This window comes from Sinocyclocheilus anshuiensis, unplaced genomic scaffold (genome assembly GCF_001515605.1).
Source record: "Sinocyclocheilus anshuiensis isolate Anshui unplaced genomic scaffold, SAMN03320099.WGS_v1.1 scaffold407, whole genome shotgun sequence".
Lineage (NCBI taxonomy): Eukaryota > Metazoa > Chordata > Actinopteri > Cypriniformes > Cyprinidae > Sinocyclocheilus > Sinocyclocheilus anshuiensis.
In genome coordinates, this window is record NW_015552593.1 from 1,572,307 (window position 1) to 1,600,132 (window position 27,826).

The 27,826-nt window shown below is 36.1% G+C and overlaps 2 protein-coding genes and 1 pseudogene across 4 annotated transcripts in view; 1 reads left to right on the top strand and 2 right to left on the bottom strand.

The window, feature by feature from the left end:
• Positions 1-18,913, top strand: part of LOC107665565 (putative thiamine transporter SLC35F3) — a 56,544-nt gene extending 37,631 nt beyond the window's left edge. For both annotated transcript variants that reach the window (XM_016456486.1, XM_016456487.1), the window contains 6 exons: positions 9,618-9,960; positions 15,255-15,474; positions 16,904-17,029; positions 17,673-17,865; positions 17,959-18,048; positions 18,417-18,913. In XM_016456486.1, the coding sequence (XP_016311972.1) occupies positions 9,618-9,960; positions 15,255-15,474; positions 16,904-17,029; positions 17,673-17,865; positions 17,959-18,048; positions 18,417-18,655 (1,211 nt within the window). In that variant the 3' untranslated portion in view covers positions 18,656-18,913. The remainder of the gene's footprint in view (positions 1-9,617; positions 9,961-15,254; positions 15,475-16,903; positions 17,030-17,672; positions 17,866-17,958; positions 18,049-18,416) is intronic.
• Positions 18,914-21,484: 2,571 nt separating this feature from the next.
• LOC107665602 (5-hydroxytryptamine receptor 1D) lies at positions 21,485-25,057 on the bottom strand. Of its 2 annotated transcripts, XM_016456539.1 has the most exons (4): positions 24,958-25,057; positions 24,645-24,741; positions 23,491-23,651; positions 21,485-22,827 (listed from the first exon to the last, which is right to left on the bottom strand). In XM_016456539.1, exons 2-4 carry the CDS (start codon positions 24,739-24,741, stop codon positions 21,550-21,552), a joined length of 1,536 nt encoding a protein of 511 aa, XP_016312025.1. In that variant the 5' UTR covers positions 24,958-25,057; the 3' UTR covers positions 21,485-21,549. The 2 variants fall into 2 exon arrangements, with proteins under 2 accessions (XP_016312025.1, XP_016312023.1); XM_016456537.1 differs by lacking the exon at positions 24,958-25,057 and having other exon boundaries at positions 24,645-24,792.
• Positions 25,058-25,686: 629 nt separating this feature from the next.
• The window catches only part of LOC107665559 (probable methyltransferase TARBP1), an 18,138-nt pseudogene continuing 15,998 nt past the window's right edge, over positions 25,687-27,826 (bottom strand).

Consider the following 27,826-nt stretch of genomic DNA (forward strand, 5'->3'; position numbering starts at 1 on the left):
GATAATGATGTAATGTACAGAAAGAGTCACTGAACGAATCAGTAAACGAGTCTTTTTGATAAACAGAAGAGATTCAGTGAATCAAAAATTCACACTACTGTCTACTGACACAGTCATACACACACACACACACACACACACACACACACACACACACACAAACAGTGGGCAACTGGCAGGGCTATGCTTATATGCTTCTGTGAGCAGGGACACAACAGAGTGTGACATCCCAGGCATCTGTTCTTCTAGCTGGACACTACAGGGTTCACTGACCTGCTGCACCAACACACACACACAGTCTACACAGGCCACTTGTTTTCATAGACTTCTTCTGACACACACACACACACACACACACACACACACACACACATCTTGTCAGTACTGTGTGTATTTGCCAGCCAATCCACATGCTCAAAATCAATTTGCCAAGTAAATATCAAAATGAACTGAAATATCTGCATACAGAGAGATATGGTCTGACCGTGATCAGAATGTTTGGACATACTGTAACAGCGTGTTTAAGTAAGTGTATCTTTAAGCCATGTCTTGCTGTATATAGGGGTTGGAGAGACTAACTAATGATTAAAAAATAATTTGAAAATTAAAGAAAGTATATTTTGTTAAATGCAGGTTAATGTGACATACTGTTGATTCTGAAAAATATATATACACTATACCATTCAGATGTTTGTGGTTGGTAAGATTGATTGATTGATTGATTGATTGATTGATTTAGTTAGTTATTTTAAATAAGTCTCTTAAGCTTACCAAGGTTGTATTTATTTAAACAAAATACAGTAAAATAATCATATGAAAAAGTAATATTGCAAAAAAATATATAATTTACCAACACAACACCAAACTATTGAACAGTAGTGTACTTTTATATGAAATAGCTGAAGAACAAATATCTCTATATTTTTCAGCCATTTGACAATATTCAGTACAAATGTGGCCTATTTGCTCTGAATTAGTGTTAGTAGTGAGGAACCATCACATCAGCATTCATTAGTCAATTTTTGAGTTAAACAAACGAATCACTGAATCAGTTTTAAACCGATTCACTGAACTGATTAATGGAAACAAATCAAACCAATTATCGAGTCAACGCAAAATAAAAAGCCCATTAAAATATTCAATGTTGCTCAGTTTGATATCCCCAAGAAAATCATTGCAAATACTGTATATTGTAAAAATTCCATATATATCAGCCAGAGTCAGTATTTCTGTAGTAATCGACAGCATGCCTCCAATTCTTTCAACAGAGCTTAACTTGCATGTAACATGGTATATTTCTTCAAAGACACTTTACGCATCTAGGGAAATCCTCTAAAAACCGAGCTGTTCCGAATCCATGGCATGCTGCACTGCAGAGCTGTACCACCGTCACCCAGATGGCAACACATTCATATTTCATCTCTAACTGTTTGAAGTCATGCACCGATGTCCCAGACACGCTCATGATGCCATTACAAAATAACATGGACCTGCTCCGTAGCGCGTGTGTGAGAGAGGAGACTGTGCTCTTTCATGCTGCTTGAGCTCAGTGCAGAGTTGGCACTACAAAGAACTGGCAGTTATCAGCAAAAGAGATCTGCACTGCAGAGACAAACATAGGAGGAAAGAAAGCTACCAAAGGCTACGTATAGAGCTCACAGATGCAATCAAAAAGAGGTAGAAGTGGGCAAGGAATAAGGCTCTGGGTTTTTGTGCAAGTTAGAGACATTTATGAGGCATACATGATTTCAAAATGACACCATTTTAACAATTACTTCTTCACATTGAGTTTAGCAGTGCACATGGGCACATTATCATGTTAGAATAGGGAATCATTAAGGGTAATCCTGTGCATCTGTTCTGTGCATCCTGGCTCATATTTTGTGCCAGTCATACAGCTGTACCAAGCAATCTTTAGACCTAATGACTTCCACAAGAAGGCTGCAGGGTTATTTGAGTATCACTGTAGTTTGTTAATAATTAGTATTTATTTTAATATGTTCCATTTTTATTTTAGTTAAAAGTTTCATTTTTTTTTTTAATTAGTATTTTGTTTAACATGTCTATAGTTTTTATGGAAGCTTGTTGAAACAAAGAATTGCAAGATATAGATGAAGAATTGCGAGATTTAAACTTTAATATTCTGAGAAGATCATCTTTAACTGTGAGATATGAACAACTGCAAGAAAAAAAGTTGGAGCTGTAAGAAAAAAAAAAGTTGCAATTACCTTTTATTTCATGGTGGGAAAAAAACAACAATTGCAAGATTTACCCCGCAACAGATCTATACAGGTGGAGCTGGGGAAGGTGGAAGGTTTCTGAAACACACTGCAACTTATACAGCAAGCACTAGCCAAGTATTTAAAAGTTGAACAGCAAGATGATGACTGGCTGCTGATGGAATGATGGCTGCTGATGTGAATAATGATGTGATTATATCAGAGTTAGAACCAATCGGCTTTTCACGACAGTATATGTAATCACTGTATAGGTAAACTCAGAATTTCAAGAAAGTCAGAATTCTGAGCTTATATCTCACAATTCTGACTTTTTTTCTTGCAATTCTGAGAGATAAATGCTGAATTGTGAGATATAACCTTTAGATGTTAACTCACAGTTCTGAGAAGAAACGTCTGAGTTGCGTTTGCAAGAAGAAAGTCGTCGCAATTACCTTTTTTATGGTGGAAACAAAAAACTGAATTGCGAGATATAAACTCAAAATTGTGAGGAAAAAAAGTCTAAATTGTGAGATAAAAGGTCACAACTACCTTTTTAATTTTTTAATTCCTTAATTCCCAGAAACAGGCTTCCATAAATTTTATAATTTTTTTCAGTTTCAGTTTTAGAACATCACCTTAAACTAAATTTGGCAACTAGTTAAAATACAATTTAAGGTTTTTAAAATATTTCATTTGAGTAAATGTTTATTTTTTATTTATTTTATTTTTTTAGGTTCCAAAAGAGGATTTTCGCAATGGTGCCATAGAAGAACCATGCTTGGCTCCCCGAATAACCTTTCAAGTGAACAGAACTATTTCTTTCTTAGCATGGAGAACATTTTAATTGTCTAATTAACTTTTTTCCACTTCCACTAAAAAAAAAAAAAACACTTGACAATGAAAAGGTTAATTAGATGTTAAAGGATCTTTATGGGACGTATCACAGATCATACAGCATTTTTAAGACTTGCCATTGTGAGCTGAAGGCATATTTTGGCTAACGCAGGAAATAGAGTGAAAGATAACTCATTAAATCTTAATATTTTTCCATTGCTTATGGGTTAGATTGTGTGCTCATTATACCAGCACCTACCAAATGGCATTCCCTGATGCTCACTGTGTCACAGTTTTTGCTGAGTCTGGGTCGCAGAGGTTCTGATTAAAATCTGTCACGTCTTTGAGGCTGAATTCGTGGCATTTTGAGACTTTGAGCTCTGATCGCTGCCCTCATTGCCGATGCACTTTGTCTGAGCTCCACTTGACACGTCGATTCATTTTGAAAAGCTTTTTGTGAGAAACACTCACTGGCCTGGTTCAGCATCAAGCCTCTGGCGCAGACAGATTTTAATCTTCCCTGTCAAAAAGAAGAACTGTTACTTGAAGCTATGATGCCTTCAAAATAACCTCTTCAGAAGTGTTCAGGCATAAAGAAACAAATGGCGATGCTAGTTTCGAATTAGGGACTCTATAGAGTCCAATAGGAATTGAGTTTTCAAACTTTTTGATACCAGGGACCCCCCAAAATTGGTGATTCTTTGTGAAGAACCAGCATTTAAAGGATAAAGATCTAAAGATTTTTTTAAGGTCCATTTGAGAAAAATATTAAGTGACATTATAAAGACAATAAAAATCAATAAGTTAAATAAAATTAAATAAATGTAATAATTCTATTGTATTTGTAAAAGTTTTTCAAAAAGAAATTTCACTGGCCTCCCAGTACCTTCTTGCAGTCCGCTGGATGATCTCATTCTGATGGTAAAAAATGTAAATGGCCATTCACTCAACTTAGTCTTTTAGAAATTAAATCCGAAGGTTTCCGTAAGAACCTGTTAATCATTTTAAATTGCTATGAAGTTCAAAGACTTAGTCATTAGCACTAAGTGACATTCTGATTCAGACTCCATCAGTCCTGCTGAAGACGTTCTTCTGAAGTCAAGGACCTTCTCTTACTGTTAATTACACAGAATATTCTTGCAGAAACTGCATGGCAGTTTTCTCTGGTGGAGAACACTTCATTGATGATAATATGATAAAAGAGTCATGTAAGCATCTCTTTGTTGCAGGCGAATCACATGCAGCATTGTTTTAATGGTGTGTTGATGGCAGAGTTAATGAATGTAGATCTGGTTTTGGTTGAAAAGGCTGCTCTTGGCTGAAAAGTGCTTTGCTTGGTCTTCTTTGGTGTAGGAGTTGATTGGTCCTGCTTGCCAGAGTTTGATGATCTTGCTAGATGGCCAATGTCTGGAACAGTGGTCAGCAACATAAGAAAAAGGTTTATAGGGTCAGAATCTGAAGGTGACACTGAGATCAGTTTCACCCGAGTTGAACTTGGATCCCCTAAACCAGTGGTTTTCAGAGTGTGGTATGCATTACACCCTCTGCTGGTGCAAAACAGAGACTTTTAACATTAATAATAATAATAATAATAATAATAATAATATGTATACTTGTGTAATTCTTATACTAATATAATAATACTTTTTTATTATTGAGTATTTTTATTTTAGAGTTTACATTGTGTATTTATTTCTCTCTCTCTCTTTTCCACATTGTAAATGTATTATTATAAATAATAAAAATAATTATTATTATTACTGTATTTACATTGTGCATTTATTTATTTTAATTTATTTTCTCTTCCACGTTGCAAATTTCTTAGACTAATAATAATTATTATTATTATTTATATTGGTATTTATTTATTTATCTTTTATTTCACTTTTCCACAGAGCAAATTTCTTTATGATTTCTGCTGAGCTTGTGTATCGAGTACGGTACATATTTGTGAGCATGTGTCTCCAGAGATTTCTATCCACATTATACTGATTATCAGTCTCCATGGTTACTACATACGTTCACTGCTTTCAGATAATTACCCACATGTTAAATACCCAGTGGTAGTGGCAGTTCATTATGAGGGGACAGGGAAACGGTGCGTAGGTTTGGAAACATATACAGTGCTGGCAGAGTGCAGTGACAGCTAGATTTTGTATTCAAGGGCAGCTTCACACAACCATGCACACACCTTTGAACGGTTTGCATTTCATGGGTCACTTAAAAGAGGTTTGAGATTGAATCCCTTGAATAGTCTGACATGGAAAATACTCCTCATGGAAGTTTTGGCTCTTTGGGTTTCCCATAAAGATTCAGTGCTCTTACAAAAAAAATTAAAGTTTGCTATTCTAATTTAAAAAATAAAATGATATATTATTGCTTATTTGGTATTAAACCCAAATGGTTGAGCAAAAAAGAACTATCTTTGGGAGGAAGAAAACTGTACATTTACTGTGGTGTATGATATGACAACAGCCTCCGAATAGTGTACACTATAGTGTCGGTTTACACATACAACCTCATATGGGTGGTGTTATTGAACTGCAGGTTATTTGATTCCTTCTGTATGGAAACTGTAACTTCTGTCAACAGAAACAGATCTATTGATGAACAAACTGTTAGTGTTGAGCTTTGGATGTTGTACATGAAGGCTACAAGTTTGCTTGAGTGGACTGATGAACTCTAGAAATATAATCAGGGCTCTCTGCAGAAACAAAGAATCTTACGTAACACCAGCAAATTATTGAGTTGGTTCAAAGAGTCTCTTAGAGTTTGGGATATGGATCCTAATACATCTTCTGTACTTCAGGAGAAATCATTATTTTGATCACTTAAAACTACCTAAAATACTTTTTAGAAGAAATGAGGATCACCTTAAACACTAGTTTATGCTGTATACAATGTTGTTTAATGATAGATTTATTATTGTGATAGGTGCTGTCTTACAGTCTTCACTCAGGATCTGTCTGTGTGAAATGTCTCTAGGCTGTTGAGGGTCTCAAGAGAAAATCATCTTTCACTTTGGATCACTTGCTAGAAAGATTAGGATTCAGGCTAGTTTGTGATATTATTAGGCATGTGCATGAATACCCGATGATCAAGCTCCTGTTTGAAATGGTACCTGCTTTCAGCTATGCCATGTGTCTGTAAAAGCCTAGAAAAGTAGAATTATTTACTGTTAAGACACCAATATATTAATAGTAGATATTGATAGATTTATTATTGTGATAGGTGCTGTCTTACAGTCTTCACTCAGGATCTGTCTGTGTGAAATGTCTCTAGGCTGTTGAGGGTCTCAAGAGAAAATCATCTTTCACTTTGGATCACTTGCTAGAAAGATTAGGATTCAGGCTAGTTTGTGATATTATTAGGCATGTGCATGAATACCCGATGATCAAGCTCCTGTTTGAAATGGTACCTGCTTTCAGCTATGCCATGTGTCTGTAAAAGCCTAGAAAAGTAGAATTATTTACTGTTAAGACACCAATATATTAATAGTAGATATTATATAATATGCAATGAAAACGGGTGTTTGGAAAGATTTCTATTTCAAATAAATCCAAAGTTCTGTCATGAAACTCTAGGTGGCGCAGTCCAATAGGTCTACCTCAATCTGATGTAATGACATCACACGGCGCAGCTGATTGGGTCTTTTTGTATCTGCAGCCAATGAGCTTGCTACTCGACATTCAAATACTTGGCTAGTGCATACTGTAGCAGTTGCAGCACGTTTCAGAAACCCTCCACCTTCCCTAGCTCCACCTATATAGATCTGCTACGGGGTGATTCATATGCTATATATGGGGGAAATTTCATATATGCTATAGCCTGTGGGCAGCAGCAGTATTTCTTACATGCTTACAGCAGCATGTTGTGGATGTATTGGCAGTAGTCTCAGTACTTGCTCTGCCGCAGCAGCAGCAGCAGCCACAGCGTAGCAGATCTATTCTGCCAAGACCAAACTCATTAACATTGTCATGGACAGGAGTCATGACCATGCCAAACTCTCCGAGAGTTGTCATGATAGAAATTCATTTCTTTTAAGCTTTTTAAAAAGTATCATGATTTACACAAAAATATTAAGCATCACTGTTTTCAACATTGATAATAGTAAGAAATGGTTTTTGAGCAGCAAATCAGCATATTAGAATGATTTCTGAAGGATCATGTGACACTGAAGACTGGAGTAATGGTTGCTGAAAATTCAGCTTTGCAATCACATGAATAAATTATACTTCAAAATACATTCAAATAGAAAATTGTTATTTTAAATTGTAATAATATTTTAGAATATTATCATTGTTGATCAAATGCCTTGGTGAACATAAGATACTTCTTTCAACAATATTAACTTGGGATACAGTATTAATGCAGTAGGTCATACCAGAATCTTAGTATGCTATTGTCAGTATATATTTGAGTGTTTACTTTCTTGTGAACAGTGTTGGGTGTAACTTGTTACTAAGTAATTAGTTACTGTAATTTAATTACTTCTCCCTTGAAAAAGTAAAGTAAGGGATTACTCTTTTTTCTCTGTAATTTAATTACAGATACTTCTTATGTAATTGAACTTAATACTGTTCATAGGCTGTAGAACATTTATATACAATACAATAGTGGATTTAACATCTAAATTTAAAGTATAACCTTAAAATGCATGCTTTTTAAGTACCCTTCTCACTTTTAATACTTTGGTGAGTTAATAAGAATATTGGTAACACTTAAGTGTCCAATTCTCACTATTAACTAGTTGGTTATTAGCATGAATATTACTGGGATGTTGGCTGTTTATTATTACTTAAAAAGCACACATTAATGTCTTATTCTGTAAGACCTTATTTTATATCCGTAACCCTACCCAATTCTTAAACTTAACTACTTTACTAAGCAGTAATTAGGAGTATATTGAGGCAAAAAATCAGTTAATAGTTAATAGTGAGAATTGGACCCTAATCTAAAGTGAATAATTTATGTAGTTATCTATTATTTATTTGAAAGAATTAAAAGAACCGTTTCATGTCTATCCTTGTATCATTAACTTGTTGAGATTGATATAGGATTTAGAAAGTAATTAGTAATAAGTAATTAAATACTTTTTGGAGAGAGTAATTTGTACAGTAATCTAATTACACTGTTGAAGATGTAATTAGTAACTAGTAACTTTTTTAGAGTAACTTACCCAACACTGCTTGTGAATAGCCTTGCAAAAATAAAAAATAAATGTTATTAGAGTACTCAGATGCTTCAGTGCTAAGGATCCACTTTGTTCTCTTTATGGATAAACAGATCGAATCCTCCACCAGACGCAGGCAGGGTAATTACTCCACTCGTTTATCCTGCGTGTGAATAGATGAAGGGCTATTAAGAGCCATTAAGAGCATTTATGAATGGATGGTGGGCTTAAGATGTGCTTATCTGATCTGAACAATAGCACTGCAGTTCTTGAGAGACTGCAGACAGATTCCATTCAGAGTTTCTGTATTATAAAATATTCTTGGTTTTCAAGTATTTCCCAGACACTTTAAAAGATTTACTGTGCTGAATGAGTAAACCGTGCTATTGATTTCCTCTTGGATGTTTCAGGGAACGCTGGTGAGAGGCATTGTTTGGAAGTCAATGGATTAGACATCTATACATGATTCCATTTCAGGGAATTTTCAAACGACAGAAATACATGTAATTCTGGAACAAGAAAATGCTTTTAAAGACAGGAATTTTATTCAGAAAGATGCTTTAAATTGATCAATATTGACAGTAAAGAAATGTATTATGCTACAAAGGTAATTTTATTTCAAATAAATGCTGTTATTTCAAATTTTCTGTTCATCAAAGAATCCTGAAAAAAAGTATCAGTTTCCATAAAAATGTTAAGCAGTGCAACTTAGAACTGCTTAGAATGATTTCTAAAGGACCATGTGTCACTGAAGACCAAAGTAATAATGCTGAAAATTCAGCTTTGCAATCACAGGAATAAATTACTTATTAAAATAGAAAATATTTTTATTGTAATTATATTTCACAATATTATGGTTTTACTGAATTTTTGATCAAATAAATCATCAAATAATAGACTTCTTTAAAAAACCTTTTAAAAATGTTATCGACTTCTGAACAGTAGTGCAGATTTTATTATATATATATATATATATATATATATAGCCTAATTTAATGCAAATATGTATATAAAATAAATATATACAAATAAAATCCACACTTTTTTGGTCTCTCCATCTTTTGAAGTTCTAAGATTAAACTGTCACATGCAAAAATAATAAAAATAAAAAAATTAATTAAGATGACCCAATTGAAAAGCATAATGAGAGCCAAAAATGTGAAAATATGATATTTACAACAAGAATAACTGCAGTTGTAAATACTGCATCCAAATTTGTACTGCATCACTGAAAACTTTCACTGTACATCTGTAATAGTGCAATCTGCTGTTTTACGGAAGTTAAGGGGAGTATTTTTACAGTGTCGAGTGATTTGATTCAAATAAAATGCAAGTAATGCAAATAAAACAGCTCATAAATCGGCAACTGATGTCATTTTGTTTGCTTGTAGGGGAGGACCGGCCGAGGGAGAACATCGTGGGCACTGCCGATGGACAGGCGACGGTGGGCGGAGCAGGGGCAGAGGCAGGGCCGGGGAGGCAGAGATTAAACTGCTGTGTGCGAGTGACAGCCGTCCAAGTGCGAAAAGCAATATGGGGCGTGGCCATGGTGATGTGCGTGTGCTCGTCATGGGCAGGCTCCACTCAGCTGGCCAAGCTGACCTTCAAGCAGTACGACGCACCGTTCACTCTCACATGGTTCGCCACCACATGGAACTGCCTCTTCTTTCCTCTGTATTACATCGGCCATCTGTGCAAGAGTCCTGAGAGACAGACACCAAAACAGAGGTTTAGGTAAGAATCTGGTCCCGTGAGATTGTGATTATCCAGCAGTGCACTCTGGGATTGCCTTCTTGGTGAAGAATACGCAGCTTATTAGGTTCTGGAGCAGAGCGAAAGATTAAAATGTAGTACAGCTGAAATATGCAACCGTTTTGTGTGAGCATCACAGACATCTGATGAATCTCTTTAGTGAAACCCCTTTCTCTTGAGGGGGACACTGAGGAAATTCCATGCTCTAATGCACGGACAGTTTGTCCTTTCCGGGTTTCTCCTTTAATCTTCTATGTGCTGAATACTAAGCAGGCTCATTGCTTATTTAAACTGAGTCGTTGATGAAAAATATCTTTCTGCTCTGTCTAGGAAGACCAAAGTTAAAGAGTGTTGGGAAGTAAAACAGTAGATTCTGGGGAAGTGCTTCTTTTTATTTAATCACTTAACAAATACTTTTGTGGAAAATGTGGAAAAGCCCAAGCAATTTATCATACAGGAGAAAACAATATTAGCAGCACTGCAGTACAGGATTTAAAAAGTAAACACCAGCTGTGGAGTACAAAGGCTGCGCAAAAATGGAGAAAATAAAAAGGCAGAAAGAGATTTTTGGTTACATGAAGTGCCTTTATTTATAGTTACGCATTATGATGCAGTTTAGCCAACTCAATTCATCCAAAGCCTAATGTTATTAAAAATAGTAGAAGCGGATGATTTTGTTGACATGTAGCCCAGAGACCCATTCAACATTTTCAGTGAAAAGGCAGTAAAGGTCCTGCTGTACCCATAATCTCGCTCTCTTTCTGTGGGTATCAGCCAATATGCTGACCTTAAAAAGTGATTGTCAGCCAACCATGACATGTAGTAAACTATGAAGTAAATGGACCTCTGACTGCATAATATTAATGCAAATGTGATTTAAAAAAAGGCATTTTACTTGATCAACATCGTTTTGTGTTGATAACTAAAATCAGTAAGATGACATGACAGACTGATAAAGTTGCTGAATCTAATGGAGACAAGAAGTGATATTTTGATTTGATTGATTTGTCAAGATTCTTCAAGTTCAAGAAAAAGGGGGGGGGGGGCTGTAAGAAAATGCTAATTTACAATCTTGAGGAAATAAGCAACTCCTGAAAATTAAACTATAGCTTTAAATTATCATTCATACCCCTGAGGAACAATAAGTAAACATAGCATTTTATTTGTCACATACTTATATATAGTGAAATGTAAGATAACCAGAAGTGAAATGTAAAACCCGACTCTACCAAAAACACAAAATAAAGGTACAAATTAGGGCTGCACGATATATCGAAAATATCGAAATATCGCAAATGTAAATATCGCGATATGCATATCGCAAGGGCATGCGATATCTGAATCATTTTAATAATAGGCTACTTAAATCAAAACGTTGCAAAAGGTCAAAGTTTTAGTTCGACGCATATAGCAGAGAATTGCTTGACGTTAAAAAGAGTTTAAGTGCAATAAGTTGCAGAAAACAACTCTTTGCCGTCTCGTCTTGTGGTCTGAGTCAGACCACAAGATGAGACGGCAAAGAGTTGTTTTCTGCAACTTAACAAGCCGCATCTCGCGCACACACACACACAGAGACGCGTTTCAGACAGCGCGCGAACACCGAGTTGATTCGTCTTTCGCATCTCCTCATGTTTGAACAGACACATACATACACACAGAATTATGTCAATAGTACCCGTCTTGACGATCTATAATTTAAATAGATTTTTCACACTTTAAGCAATATCCTATCGCATATCGAATATCGCATTTTTTTTTCAATATCGCACAGCCCTAGTACAAATTAAATAATTTCATTTAGTAATGACACTTGAACAAGGACAAATTGCCAGATAATACTCACAATGTTTACATAAAAACGCAAAAGTAACCATAATTAACTAATTGGCAATTAAATCACTGAAACTAGTAAAAAGAATTAAGGACCCTCTTTCCTGAATGAAATGGTTTAGTCCAATTGCCTGTTTAAGCGGCATATAGATGGAGACCATGCTTCATTTCTTGCTTTGCTCCGATTTTACCTGGAAGCACTGCAGTTACTTGTAACTCCAAGACACTGAAGATTGCAAAATAGCATTGAACTGATGTGTTCGGACAGTCATATATGTCAAGCACAGAAACTGACGGGTGGGAAAATGCCATCTGACACCACAAGTTCTTTGAGATTTGAGGAATGGTTTATTTTCACTTATCGATGGCTTAAAGGCTAACAGACATGGTATCTTCAAGATACAATGTGTCACATAAGGACACAGTTCAAGCAATTGAAAAGAAAGCTTGAGTAATTTCTTTATTTTACTTTTTACTCTTAGTTGTATTTACAGTTCAGTATCACCACATGGAGGTGAACTGAGGACAGCTCTGAGTGTAATGGCCAGAGATGGACTGGAAAGTAGAAACAAGCACTGTTTGTATTTTTCATCAGATCACGTCATAGCCTACTCAAGACTGAACATTTTCATTGAGGGAACAAAGTTTAAAAAAAAAAAATTTCAAATGGTCTGTCTGTTGGGTGTTTTGTGTGACAGAGAAAAGGTTTGAAAGTGCGGTAAAATAATATGTACTCATTTTGAGCCTGACATCCAAATAGCCAAGTACGAAGAAGCATTTATTGAAATTTTTTTTGTTATACACTACCACTCAAAGGTTTCTTATTAGAGCTGCAAATAAATGACCAAAAACTGCAATAAAAACAATAATATTGTAAAATATTACAATTTAAAACAGCACTTTTCTGTTTGTATTTTTAAATGTAATTTATTTTTGTAATGCAACGCTGAATGACAGCAGCCATTACTCCAGTCTTCAGTGTCACATGATCCGCAGAAATCATTCTAATACACTGACATTGTGCTCATAAACTTTTCTTATTATTATCAATGTTAGAAACTGCTTAATATTTTTTATGGAAATGTATTTACTGTGTAGCCCTCTCACCAATGTTATGGCTCAGATGTATAAACACATCTAGGGGAAATTCCAAATAAATGGTGCCAGCCACATCCCAAGTTTAATTTAGTTTGTAAAATGAATCACCAACCAAGTAAGCGGTATTTATTAGATACAAAACCCCAGATCTCAGATTACACTTTTAGTGTTTAGTGTTTTATATTTAAAATCAGGAGAAATTTTTTTTGTAATACACTACCACTCAAAGGTTTCTTATTAGAGCTGCAAATAAATGACCAAAAAATGCAATAAAAACAATAATATTGTAAAATATTACAATTTAAAACAGCACTTTTCTGTTTGTATTTTTAAATGTAATTTATTTTTGTAATGCAACGCTGAATGACAGCAGCCATTACTCCAGTCTTCAGTGTCACATGATCCGCAGAAATCATTCTAATACACTGACATTGTGCTCATAAACTTTTCTTATTATTATCAATGTTAGAAACTGCTTAATATTTTTTATGGAAATGTATTTACTGTGTAGCCCTCTCACCAATGTTATGGCTCAGATGTATAAACACATCTAGGGGAAATTCCAAATAAATGGTGCCAGCCACATCCCAAGTTTAATTTAGTTTGTAAAATGAATCACCAACCAAGTAAGCGGTATTTATTAGATACAAAACCCCAGATCTCAGATTACACTTTTAGTGTTTAGTGTTTTATATTTAAAATCAGGAAGTGACAATACTGCGATTCTCAACATGCGACTACAATCCCAATTTAAATCCACATATACATGCCAAGCTGCAGATCTTTTCTTTTCAGGAAAACCACAAGAATTGAATTGATTAAACTCGTTGATGCCTTTTGTTTCTTTTCTTCTTTCGAAATGAATCAATTCAAGCAAATCAACAATTTAACACAACAACCAATCAATCAAATCTCCACAGTTGTAACCCAAACACTTCAGTTCAAAAAATGAATGCAGTTCAAATCACATTAAAAGATTACCAAACTGGGATTTCAGTCTACTTAAGTGCGTTTTTTGAGCTTATATTAATGTGAAACCTTATTGAATACTCACAGATTCCAAAGACAGATGTAACAGCGAAGAAAAAACTCCTATTGTCAGGAGCACAGTCCACAAGCCACCCATTGCGTCATCTTCTCACGCCAGCTTGCACGCGCTCACTTTGAGTTCACTCAACTCGCAAATTTAAGTTTCCTTTACAAACTCAGTCTTTTCCTTACTCAGTTCCTTTTTCGCAACAGCTGTTCACTTTCTTTACTCACAGTCAGAAATCTCTTCTTTTTAAAGTTTCTCGTACTAAACATCCAACTATGAATGAGTAAAAGTCGTGGCCTAATGGTTAGAGTCGGACTCGTAACCCAAAGGTTGTGGGTTCGAGTCTCGTACCGGCAGGGACTGTAGGTGGGGGGGAGTGAATGTACAGCGCTCTCTCCTACCTTCAATACCACGACTGAGGTGCCCTTGAGCAAGGCACCGAGAGCACTAATTCCGAGTATGGGTCACCATACTTGGCCAAATGTTACGTCACTAAAGTCTCAGATCCCAAGGACTGACTGCACCCAAAGCGAAAGCGTCGCCACTTTTCTGTAAGAAAGTCACTGTATGTAAGGCACTGTATGTAAGATTTTTGTTATTAAAATATCCAAAAACCACTAGAACAGTGTTATATATTTTACTGACTTGTGTACTTACATTATCCCAAATGTTTCGAAGAATGTTTAAATCCAGAGAAATAAGCAATTTTAACTAGTGACACGGACCGTGTCCATAGTGTCATTGTGTCGCCTGCCAATGACGTCATAACCCCTCGATTTACGGTTTTGTTTTGTAAAAAACATGGAAACACCAAAGACGCTTTAATATGTTGTGCGTTTTAATAGACCGGTGACGACTGCACAGAGTAGCATTATAACAGAACTTTCAAATGTATCTAGTATGATAAAACAGCGCTGCTGCAGACATTTTCTGTTTATTTTAAACTGCACTTCAGTATTAAAACCTTTGTAAATATAAAATAAATATGAGTTTCAAAGAAAATAAAGGACACACTTTCCATAATTAGTGTCAGTAGCGATTCCAAAATATGAATCCATATTCCACATTTTATATATGAATGTAGAAATGAGAAAATCTCAATTTAGAAAAACACTTTAAGGTTGAAAAGGGCTCTACAACTGTCACTTTTTATGAATTTAATTTATCCTTGCTGAATAAAAGTGTTAATTTCCCTTTTGAAAATGTACTGACCCTATAGTTTTGAATTGTAGCCTAATGTACACAAGGCAGATCGAATGTGCATTATGTGCAGAGGACAATTAATTATTTTTTTGTCTCTGTGGTATTTCAGAGAGTGCTGTCGGTTCTTCGGGGATGATGGACTGACGGCAAAGGTGTTCCTCACTAAAGTGGCCCCTTTCGGCCTGCTGTGGATTTTGACAAACTACCTATACCTTCAGGCTCTGAGAAAGATCAACAGCACCGATGTATCGGCCCTCTTCTGCTGTAACAAGGCCTTCGTCTTTCTCTTGTCCTGGATCGTACTGCGGGATCGCTTCATGGGCGTCAGGGTGAGTGAGTGGATGGATGGATTGTTGGATAGATGAATAAAACTCTAGATATTGATTTGACATACTTTTTTCATAATGATTAATCACCGAAGTGTTGCTAAAAGAGTTTAATGATAGATAGATAGATAGATAGATAGATAGGGTGTTGTTCTCTCTGGATGTCTTCTGCTGTATAATCCCACGAGTCAGCAGTGCCATCACAGTACAATAATTTGCTTTTACAATCACCTTTAACTGTCTTCTTCCTTTGTGTTCCTCCTTTCTCCTACTTCCTGTTCCCATTTTTTTCTCATCTCAAAGGAACCAAAGTGCTGTGTAACATTTTCTTTGTCTCTGTGTGTTCCCGTTTCTCTTTCTCACAAACACACACACACACACACACACGGGCACTGCAGTGCTGGACAGATTTTGGTGAGTCAGGGTGTTTGGACGTCCATGGCGCAGTAGAAGTTAAGTGGGTTTTCATCTAGAGGACATGATAAGATGACAGAGACCATTAGCTCACGTGATTTAATGAGAGTGTTGTTCATGATACAGTTCAGATGTGTAAGGTGCTGCTAGCCCAACATAAACTAAAAATTACCTCCAGCTCAACATATTCACTTCTTTCTTTGAGTTATGGTTTTCCATATTTATATAAAAAACTATTTCTTACTTGTGATTTTTATGTTGAAATATGCCCTGGAGATGTTTCAGGTTTCATGATATTCACGCGTGTATTTCTCTGTTTTCCTGGTAAGATGATGGTACAGTAATATGAATATAGCAACATTCATGAGAATGCAAAACCACAATCCTGCAAACAGAGGAGAAAGAACAGAGTGATTTGGGCCAAAACAAAAGGCAGAGCAGGAAAAGAGAGTAAGAGGAAAGCTGTTCAGGAGAGACGTTGTGTGGGAGTAATCAGTCTTTCTGACACCCTCATAATGTTTCTGTACTGCACTCAATTCAGCTACACTCTAGAAACACGCACACACACACACACACACACACACACACACACACACACTCTATCAAGCAGGCCTGTTTCATCATATATAATGCCAGAGTCATTCTCCTTGAATTCTCATTATGTGTGTATGAAAAGAGAAATAACAAGAAAGATGAACAATGAAAGAGGTTGGTAATCAATCTCTTTTTACTTCAATCATCAATATTCTCTGAAGGACATGATCTGCTCTGATAGAAAAGTATTCATAATCGAATTAATCTAATTAAGTGGCTGTATTGATCACATTCTAAAACAATTTCCCTAAAACATGAGAAATTATTGTCTAGATCATTTTGCCCTTGATCCACAATTTGTTTAAAATCGTGTTTTGTACTAACCCTGTTATATTTAAAACGTCTCAAAGCCTCTTTCTCTCTCTCTCTACATGCCATATCTGTGCTGTTTGACATAACACATTGTGAATGCAATGACCTTTAGATTGTGGCTGCCATTCTGGCCATCGCTGGAATCGTGATGCTGACCTACGCTGATGGCTTTCACAGTCACTCTGTTATCGGCATAACGCTTGTAGTGGCCTCTGCATCTGCCTCTGCCCTCTATAAGGTAACCCTGCTTCAACAGTCATGACCCTTTCGTTATTCATCAGATGCTTTTCAGTTCAGTCATGTCATTCGGTTTTGTGTCATTGAAACTATACTTATCAATAACTGCATCTCTTTACATAGTCATGGAGTGAGGTGTCCTGGGAGTGCCTTGTTTTCTGTAATTAAAATGACCTCACTAATCTATTAGTCTTGATTGATTTGCGATGTACTTTCAACTCCTGCGGTCATCTGAAAAGGACAGATCAATAAGGGAACTGGACAGAAAGATCAGTTTTAGCTCATCAGTTGGCTAACATTTCCAACGTATCATGAGCTAGAAACCAGCCATGTTATACCCACATCTTCTGACGTTTGAAAGATAAAACCATGTTCTTTTCTATATTTACTCTGGCCAATGTTGGGGAAGTTGCTTTGAATCTGTAGTTTGCTAATGTAGTTACATAAAGTCATATATAACTAATAAAACTAACACTAAATGAGCAGTATTTAACCAAATATGTATTTTGCTACAAAACAGAACAAGTAAAATATGCATACTGTGATGATTCCATATGAATTAGCATACTGAAATTAATTAATTAAATGAACCAATTCACAGAGGAAGAAAAAGAATCTGACCTGGTCTTGTTTTTATTCCTCAGGTGCTTTTCAAGCTCGTCTTGGGCAGCGCCAAGTTTGGAGAGGCGGCTCTGTTTCTGACCATTGTAGGTGCTGCAAACTTTGTCTTTATGAGTTTTGTGCCAGTCATACTGTACTTCACACATGTTGAGTACTTCACATCCATAGCTGATCTTCCCTGGGCCTACCTGTGTGGAGTAGCTGGACTCTTACTTGGTAGATAAAATACTGACAGAAAAAAGGTGTATTATACATATAATATGCACACAATTGTATTTGACATTTACTGTGCATTTTTTTCTTTTACAGCGTTCAATATTCTGGTGAATTTTGGCATTGCCATTACATACCCTACACTGATTTCACTTGGCATTGTGCTGAGTGTCCCAGTCAATGCAAGTGAGTTCATTTTGTTCAAAGTAAAAAAAATAATACATTTTAAAAGCAAACTAGTTCACAGAAGTATATGATCAGTAATCAGAAATGCTACTGACTGATTTAAAGGGATAGTTCGCCAAAAGCATACATTATCATATTTGTCATTATATTACACTCATAGCTCATTATACTGTATGGTTTGTGTTACTGTTAAAAAGTGTTGTGTTACTGTTAAAAATCATTTTAAATAATGAGAAAATTAAAAAAAGGTTTTAACTTTTGGAAACCTGTTTTTGAGCCAGTTGAAAGTGGACAGTCATTGTAACTTCATCTAGAGCATTTGTGCTGGATGAAATTGGCTCTAAATGTGTGTTTGGTTCACGTTGCAGTGGTGGACCTGTACACCTGTGATATCCACTTCAATACAGTGCGACTCATCGCTGTGTTCATCATCTGTCTGGGCTTCCTGATGCTGCTGTTACCAGAGGACTGGGATCAGTGTTTGATTGAGCTCAGCACCAAACTCAGAAAGCGGGAACAACCTGTTGAGCCGGCTGAGACTGCAACCAGCTCAGGACTCAACTGGACCCGACGGGCCAGGACCTCCATGTCCACATTTTCCCACTGACACGCATTTACCTTTTCCAGTGACTGGACGATGCAATAGCATTCATTCCATAATATTTCTCAGCCAACGAGGCTCCATAGGCCATAATTTACCATCATGCATATTACAACAGAAGCTTTCTGAAAGCAAATCATGTTTTGCAGTTCTCCCAACTGTAAGTGGATTTGAACAATGACTGGGGTCTTTATTTGAAACTCAAGAGCGGGGGTCTCAAACTACCAACATACAGGCTTGGGTTAATAGTTTATCTTTAAATGCAGCCCATAAATCAGTTTATAGACTTAAATTTTTTTACATTCATTGTTTTTTTTTTTTTCAAATTAAAACTTTGATAAATTAATATGTATTACATTTAATAATATTTCAACTTTATTTTATATCTTATTGTAATTTAATGTATATTATATATTGTAATTTAATTATGTATATTTCTTATTCTCCACATGGGTTTTACAAGCCTAAAACTTGAATGTAAATGAACAGAAAAGTTTGGGTTACATGCATCTATATAAAACTAGATGGCTCTTATTACAAACAATAGATGTAAGTTTCTATTTTTGATGCACTATAGCTACTTCGACCTTTTTATTTTATTTTGCCCATCTGATATGCAGTATATATATATCAAATATTTTTTATATCATATATGTAGACTGATTGCTATCTATTTTAGTCATTTTATATTGAAAAAATGTCTGATTAATACGTCAATGCCAGGATGTGTTATTTCCAATGTGCTACCTGCCTGTGCAAGGAGAAAATTGCAGTTGCAGTAATGCAATTTCAAGCATCATTACTCCACTAAACATGAGCACCATGCTAGGTATGAAGGAAAGATGTATCCATGCCTCACTAACTGTATGTAGTTAAAGTGTAAGGTCATAAAACATTTGTATTTGTTGTAAAGTGGCCCAAATGGAAAATTAGGTAGTTTGAGTTTGAGACCTCTGCTCAAGAGACCCACATAACAAATATCTCCACAATAAAGAGTCCCTGCTGGTCTTGAGATTGTTTAACTTCCCTTCGGAGCTCAGAGAAACGCGTCTGTCACTTTAAAGCTCACATTATGACTTTCACTGGCACGAATCACTGCCAGTGTCCATTAGAATGTGCCAAACATTAATATAGACCGTAAGAACTGCAACTTGTGCCGTCTTCTCGTACAACAAAGTTCTACCTTGCAACAGGTGCATCTGAGGGATTTCCCCTCCCAAACTGTGACTGAAGATGTTTTGGAGGAAAGGTGATCCAGGAATAGCCCCAGGATACATTGGTGCTGAGGTTGGCTGGGATGCCGGAGGAGTGCAGACGTCCAGCTGGCCTCATACAAAGTGCATCTGAGGTCTAGAGGGATTTCATCTCCTAAACTGTGAACAAAGATATATGTGGGTTAACGACAGCATCCAGACTGTTTATACTGAAGCTATACTTGGTTTCCATCACATTTTTCTGAGTCACATGCTAACCACTGTGAGGACACTTCAGGGGCAGTATTGGCAAACCGAAAAGGCAATCTTCTGCGAGTCGTGTTAACGTAAAGGGTGCCATGTGTATCCTGTGAATGTATGACCATTTCTGAAAAGTGCACCCACACTATGTGCTCCGCAAAAGGTGGTGACTGGAACTGAAACGCTGCCTTTACATACACAAAACACATCCTGCACTTCATAAGACTCGGTTGCTTTTCTTGAACACTGCATTGCATTTTTTAATCTTACAGACTGTTCCATTGGAAGGGAATTAGTTCTACAGGAAAACGCATGCAGAAAATGCCAGTAAATGCTAGATGACGGTTTCACTGCCTTTTCTTTGATTTGCAATAGGATCTCATCAGCACTGTCTCCCATTGTCATTGTTACAGTGACAATAAATATAATATTGTATTCCTCTGGAATTATTGCTAGATATTATTGTAAACCTTTGTAAGGAATGATTTTTACACCGAAATGCATTCTGATCACATTTGAGGAAAATTACGACAAAAATAAATGAAAACATCCATTTAACAGATCTGCTTTGTCTGTTTTCACATGTACCATGTCAAACTTTACATTTTCTCCTGTTTAAAATGTCAGCAGGCTTAGAGTCCTGCAGACTATGGTTTGTTTGAACATGATTCATTTCACAGAGACCATTTGAATGGGTTCAATGGAATTTGTGAAATGTTTTAGGAAATGGAATAAACATCGTCAAAATTTGTTGAGACAAGCCAATCATGTTGATAAAATCATTCAATATTTAGTCATTTTCTATAATACTACCTAGAATTAGATGCATCAGAGAAGACAAAGATCAGTTTAAAAACCTTGATGAAAAGAGATTTATAAGAGAAGTTTTATCAAATGATTTAATTTGTTGACTTGGGTAAAACCAAGTAATCAAGACAAGAAGCCACAACCAACAGAAATCATGTCAGCAAAGCATAACCTCAAGTTCATCCACACAGAAAGGAGGACCACCTAAAAAAAAAAGAAAGATTAAAAGGAAGTTAAAAGCTCAAATAAAAACAGGTTTTACTGAATAATTCATGTAAGTGCTTTAACAAAAAATATGACCTTCACTTATTCTGCTTTAAAACCCCTCTGAAACACATAAGCAAAAATAATTCTGAAAATATTTGCTTCAAATGTAAATAAAATTATCCATATAATAGTATATAGACTATATATAACATCTAAAATCAATATAAACAGAAGTTTTAAAAACATTTATATAAAATACATATTATATATACATTACTGGTCAAACGTTTGAAATAATTAAGATTTTTAAATGCCTTTTTAAAATATGTATCTTATACCAAGGCTGCATTTATTTGGTTAAAAATGCATTAAAAACAGCAATATTGTAAAATACTATTACGATTTAAAATAACTTGCTGAGCTGTGATAAACTCAGCAAATATCATGTTCTACTCTTACTGTGATCTGTCCATAAAAGAACGTGGCTTGTTTCTTTTTAGTAGCAGCAGAGTAAGGAAGTCTGTTCCGCTCATGCTGTTTGGAGGGAACCTGCAGGTGGTCCACCATCCTAGAACCTTGTCCACCACATTTATGACAAACAGGACGAGAAGAAGTGGCCACAGGAAGAACATTATTCAGCTGCTCCTTGAAGCTGTTGGGTAACTGAGAGCTGAGAGTGAAGACAGAAGGGTACGCCGGTTCCCCGTCGTTTCTGGAGTGCGCTGTGGAGCTGTGGGTCGTTCCGTTAGTGGGGTCACTCTCGCCTCCACCTCCAACTGTAGACCTCTCAGCTCCTCCTCCTTGTCCCACAATGCTCCCCAACCTGGCCTGGATCTTCCATCTCAAACTCTGGAAGGCAACTTGGAAACGCTTGCTGAGGAGCGCATACAACAACGGGTTGATATCAGAATTGAACAGCACCAGCCAATAGGACAAAGTGACTGCTGATGGGGGAACGAGGCTGCTGGGTCGGGACAGGGCAGTTTCGGTGGCCTGCACCAGAGCTACACTTATATAGGGCGTCCAGCACAAGAAGAAAGCGGCGATGACCAAGAACAACCTCAAGACTCCATGATGTTGAGTTTGGTTGGGATTCTGCGGGCTACTGCTATGGATTTGAGCCAAGAATGAGTGCAGACGTCCACCAGCTGACTTGGAAGATATCTCAGATGGTGCATCTGGAGAAATTTCACCAGGAACATCCAATTGATCCATCACAAACTTCCCACTCACATGATACACCAGCTTGGATGGTGTGAAGGAGTCCATGAATGAGTGTTGGAGATTCAAGACAGATGGGGTCCTGTTACGTTGGAGATGTTCTTCCAGACTGTGAATCCTCCTAGCGTGGTACCGTGCCACACGGACAATCTTCACATAGCAGAACAGGATGACTATAGCTGGTAGAAGAAATGTTAATGAGGCCATTATGATGGTGTAGCTTGGGCTGTTGGCCCAGTTCACTGCACAACTGTACATGGGAGCCACGAAACTAATGTTGCTCCAGCCCAAGAGAGGAGGACAGCTGGTCACCATAGCTTGCAGCCAGATCCATAGCACTGCCAAACCTGTTCTCCAAATTGTGCAGCGGGAATCGTACCGCAGACAGTCCACAATGGAGAAATAACGGTCCAGGGCGATAGCAGCAAGTGTTAAGACTGATGCTGTGCAGTATACTGAAGATGTGTAGCCGACATACAGACATAGATCCTGAAAGAACAAGAGAGAGTACAAAATGTTCAAAAACACTAATAAAATGTGATTTTATGACTTAAAGGTGATGCATGTCATTTTTAATGCTAAAGTAAACTGTGGTTCTGTCGAAACCATGGTTATGTTTGTTTCAACATCAGTTTAGTCCAGGAATTTTTGCCAATGGCACAAGTTTGGGGGTGGGACAAATGGTTTGGTCGACCAATGGCAAATAGTGGGGGGGACTTGTTTGGAAACAGTGATTACTTTTGTGATTCTGTTTGGTGGTGCTAGGACTTGGGAAATTACACACTTCCCCTTTAAGGTATTCATGTTTGATGATGTTTAAAAGAAATTTAACATTCAGTAATATTATCAATTTAACTTTATTGACACAATAAGATGAAAAATAATGTTTGTTCTGAACATTATTTTTTATTATTGAGCTAGACACTAACTTTGAAACACTAAAACTGAAATTGAACTGAACTAAATCAACATTGACACTATTGCTTTCTGTAGAGCAGCTTATAGCTGAACTGAACTTGTTTCATAATTGAGTGATTTTACAGCATTAACACTGATTTTCCTGTTTACTAACCCTGATTCTGCTTTGAAACCTTCTGTACTGTATAAAGCACTATGTAAATAAATGTGAAATGTAAAGAATTTCCTACTTACATTGCAGTTGACCCATCTGTTGTTCATAATAGAAACGGCCACAAATGGCATTACTCCTATTCCCACTAAGAAATCACTAATGGCCAGATTGATGATGAGGATGGAGGTCACAGTGTGGAAGGTTTTGGTGGCTGCAACAATCACAATAACCAAAATGTTTCCTGACAAGAAAGAACAAAAGCACAATAAAATGATAAATAAAGTTTTATATGCAGTTTATAAAATAATAAATATTTTTGATAGATTATGTGATTATATTATATTATATTATAATCATTTTTTGGACTGAGTAAAGTGTTCTCAGTTCTGAAATTCATAGCAAAGTATGTTTTGATTTATGTTTTTTATTTCTTTTTTTCATAAATGCTATAGAATTACTGTTGGTAACATTTTATATAAAAATATTAGTAGTTCATTAATTAACACTCATCATCAATCACGCTTGGACATTAACCAATTATCTATCCTACTATATAATCAATGATTCCTGTTATGCAATAAATAATGAGCTCTATATAAACAAACATAAACCTCTACATCTACCACATTACATTTTCCTGCACAAAACAAGAAATTTCATGAAAAATAATCTTAGTTCAAGATATTCTCTGAAAACAAGGCTTAATATCTTAGTTTTCTTTCACAGAAACGTATTTTAAGTGTTTAAAATTATTTCACGGATGTTTAGAATTTTTTTTTTTTTACTGGGAAACCAAATTAAGAAAATATTTTTTTGTAATCCTTTCAAATTCTAAAATTATCATACTAATTTCTGTAATTTTTGTAATCTAATAAAGTGGAATGTTTAACCACATAACGCCACAAAACATGACAAAATTCATCAAATTGTTTGCTAACACTTACTAATGTTTGTGTTGTTTCTCATCAAAATTGTCACATTCTATAAGGGCTATGGATTTTGTTAGCATTATTTTAATTATCAACGAAAACAATATTCACAACATGTATTCTTTTTAAATATTCCCTTTTCCGTGTTACAACTAATAGAAATTAACAAATCATCTGAACTTACTTATACCCTATTAATTCCTCAGATATTGTTAGAAATCAAATGCAAAACTTTCTCCTGTTCACATGACGACTAACATTCACAGACATTAATGAATTGTCTTGTTGAGTAGAGTACTGCTCACCCGTCACTGCGCCCAGACTCATCAGCACCATCAGAGTCTCCAGCACCAGACGCGCCCGAGGCCACAAAACCGTCGAGTTCCTCACCGCCGTCCGCATCTGAAACTCAGCCTCATCTGAATCAAACCACTCCTGAGCAGAGGACTCCATTTAAAAACATTCAATCTGAAATGGAAACTCTCTGAAGAGGGAACCTGATCTCATGTGCACAAACAACCTGGTCATTTACAGTTTTAAATAAACAAATCTTCCATCATAATGAAAAATGCCTGAGAATATATTACAATACTCAATCAAAACAACTCATCTACACACAAAGCAGACAGTTTGCTTCTCACTGCTCTCTGGTTCTTCATCTGCCGTGTGAGCACCTGACAGTGCAGTTTAGTATCTCCAGGGTCCCTCCATCAACCAGCGGTTTATCTACAGCGATGACAACATGGAAAATCAAACGCTTGACTTGCCAATTACACAGCAAGAGAAAACAAACCAGATGAATATCTGGTTCATTTAAATAGTCTATTTACACAGACAGTTAGTTTCGCAAGGGTTTACAATAGTTATGGATGTAATTAACTCACTTTTGCACTGCATTTTTCCATAATAAATGTGTGGGAACAAATATGATTTATGTAAATACGAATTAAATATTAACAAGGCACTCATTCTGAGATAGAAATGTTTTGGAAACTCTTTATTTAACCTAAATTCAAAGCAATATTAAAATATAAGATAATATATAAATTCATCAAACATCACTTTTAAATGTAATACAGAGTAAAAAAATAAAAACTCGAAGGAGAGAAAAAGGAACAACAGATGGTAGTATGGACAGAGTCTATCTGGAAGTCATATTTAAACACGAATGCTGCGGTTTTCCATCTTTCTAATCAAATTTGGGAAGTCTTGTCAAGCAAAATGCCTCTTATGACTTACTTGATTTGCGTAAACACGCCTTTTCCTTAGAAAAAGTGGTGTGCAATGCAAATGTCCCAAATACTGACAGATATTTTCTGCTAAAACACAGAAAACTGTTCGGCAGTTTTACGAGCCAGTGTTCTGTCCTAAATGCTGGCGTGTATATTCCCACACCAGCAGGGCGGCACTGACGTGCACATTGAGGGACACCGTGCTGAGGAATCTCCACACACACGTCCATCAGCTGCAGCAGGTTTGCAGGAATGCCTTCTCTTTCATTACTGCTCAGAGACAAACAGACACAAGCACCAGAGTCATGCACCAGGCTAACAATTTGGCTAATCTGATTTTTCTACTACCAAAAAGAATACAGCAGTAACATTTGACCATGTTTACAGGCCGCATGAAATGAGTAGATCTGCAATTTTGGTTCCTGTACTTGTTTCAACAGAAATACGGAACACATAAACCATGAAAATTTAGAATACAACTCCGTGGACAAGATGAGTCAGCAGTATTTTTGGTTCATTTTCCTGGAAGAGAAAGATTGTACATTTTAATGTATATCTACAAAAAAATGGTCAACTTTTAGAATTACTCCAGCATAAAATAAAAATTAAAATTAAATTAAATTTCCTGAAAGAAAAGTCTGTACATTTTAATGTGTATATATATAAGCTTATTTTGTTTACTTTTAGCATATTTACACTAGCATATGGATGACCAAAAAAGCTTAAAAATGGCTAAAAATAAAATATTTAAAACATTTTTAATTTTAACGGGCTTTAAAATAGATTCTGTAAAAAAAAGCAGAAAATGTTACAAATATTTTAAATAATAAGTCTGACTGGCACTCTCATCCTGGAAGAGACAAACTAATATATCTACTAACAGTTTATTTTGTTAGCTGTTATACATACACTAATTTATTTTTAATTTGAACTTTTAGGCTAGCTATATACTAAAGTAAAAATAAAATAGTATTGGATAGTACAGGGTCTTAAAATATATTCTGTAAAAATGCAGAAAATGTGAAAGTCAGTAGTGCTGTTTAGGCCTGCCGCTCAGTGCACAGGTGCAGACTGAACTAATAAACCAAGCTTTTAAATAATAAGTCTGATTTAAACTGCTGCTCAATAGCTTTGAATCAGTGGGATAATCAGGCATAATAATGCAGTGCTTCACACACCTGCTGCGTACAAAACATCAGGTGGCTTTACTGCCTCTAAGACAAACGACTCAGCAAGAGCAATGATGAAAAACACACACACACACACACACACACACACACACACACCTTAATTGTGATTAATATACTGAATCAGTGCTGTTTCATAACAAACTGTATGACAAGTTGATTATGAACACAACATATGGTCAACATAACAGCTCTCCTTGAGAAATATAAAATAAAAATCCTTTTGGGCTTCAAATTTTATAACTTTATAAAAAAGAAACCATTTCAGAGTAGCTCGACATTAAATATTCAAGTATTCACTGCATTAACTGTAAAATGTGAGATGCTGCTCCTTTAGTGCTCGTTTGTGACAATCACTGCTAAAGCATCACTGATCTTAAACTGACTAATGGTTGATGCCTGTTATATTGTGCAAAACAAAACAAAACAAAAATCAAATCAAATAACATTGAAGCTGCTACATCACTGCTCTCAGACTGAATGATGGTTGATGCCTGTTGTAGGTGTAAATTGTGCATTTATGTTGGGTGCTTTAGCTGATGAGCACTCGGCATGTCAGGTCATGCACGTCTCTTTCTCCAGCAGTATTCTGAGGTGAGGAAATCTCACAGGGAGAGACACATCAATTAACCTCATAGCGTTAAACTGCACCGTCAGCCTACACTGAGAAGCTTCTATTTTCACATCCCTTCACAAAGACTATCCTGCCCTTCAAAACAAGTCATCAAATCAAAGACCACTTGTTTGTGTGCTGCATTCTAGTGTTAATTTCGTTAACGAAAACTATGACGAAAAATGTTCGTTGACGAACTTTTTTCCCATGACTAAGACGAGATGACAATAAGGTAGATAAACAAAAACTAAGACTATATCAACACGCAATTTCGTTGACGAAATAAGACGAGACTAAAATGCATTCAAACAATTTTTTTTTATTGAAACTTTTTATTTTCGTCAAAAAGGAGACAAAATGTTGTTGCAGACTGCTGTACACTCCTCTATGCGAGCTTTCATGTGTGCGGTTGCCAGATATCAAGAGTTCAAATACCCGAATCAGAGCTTCGCTGT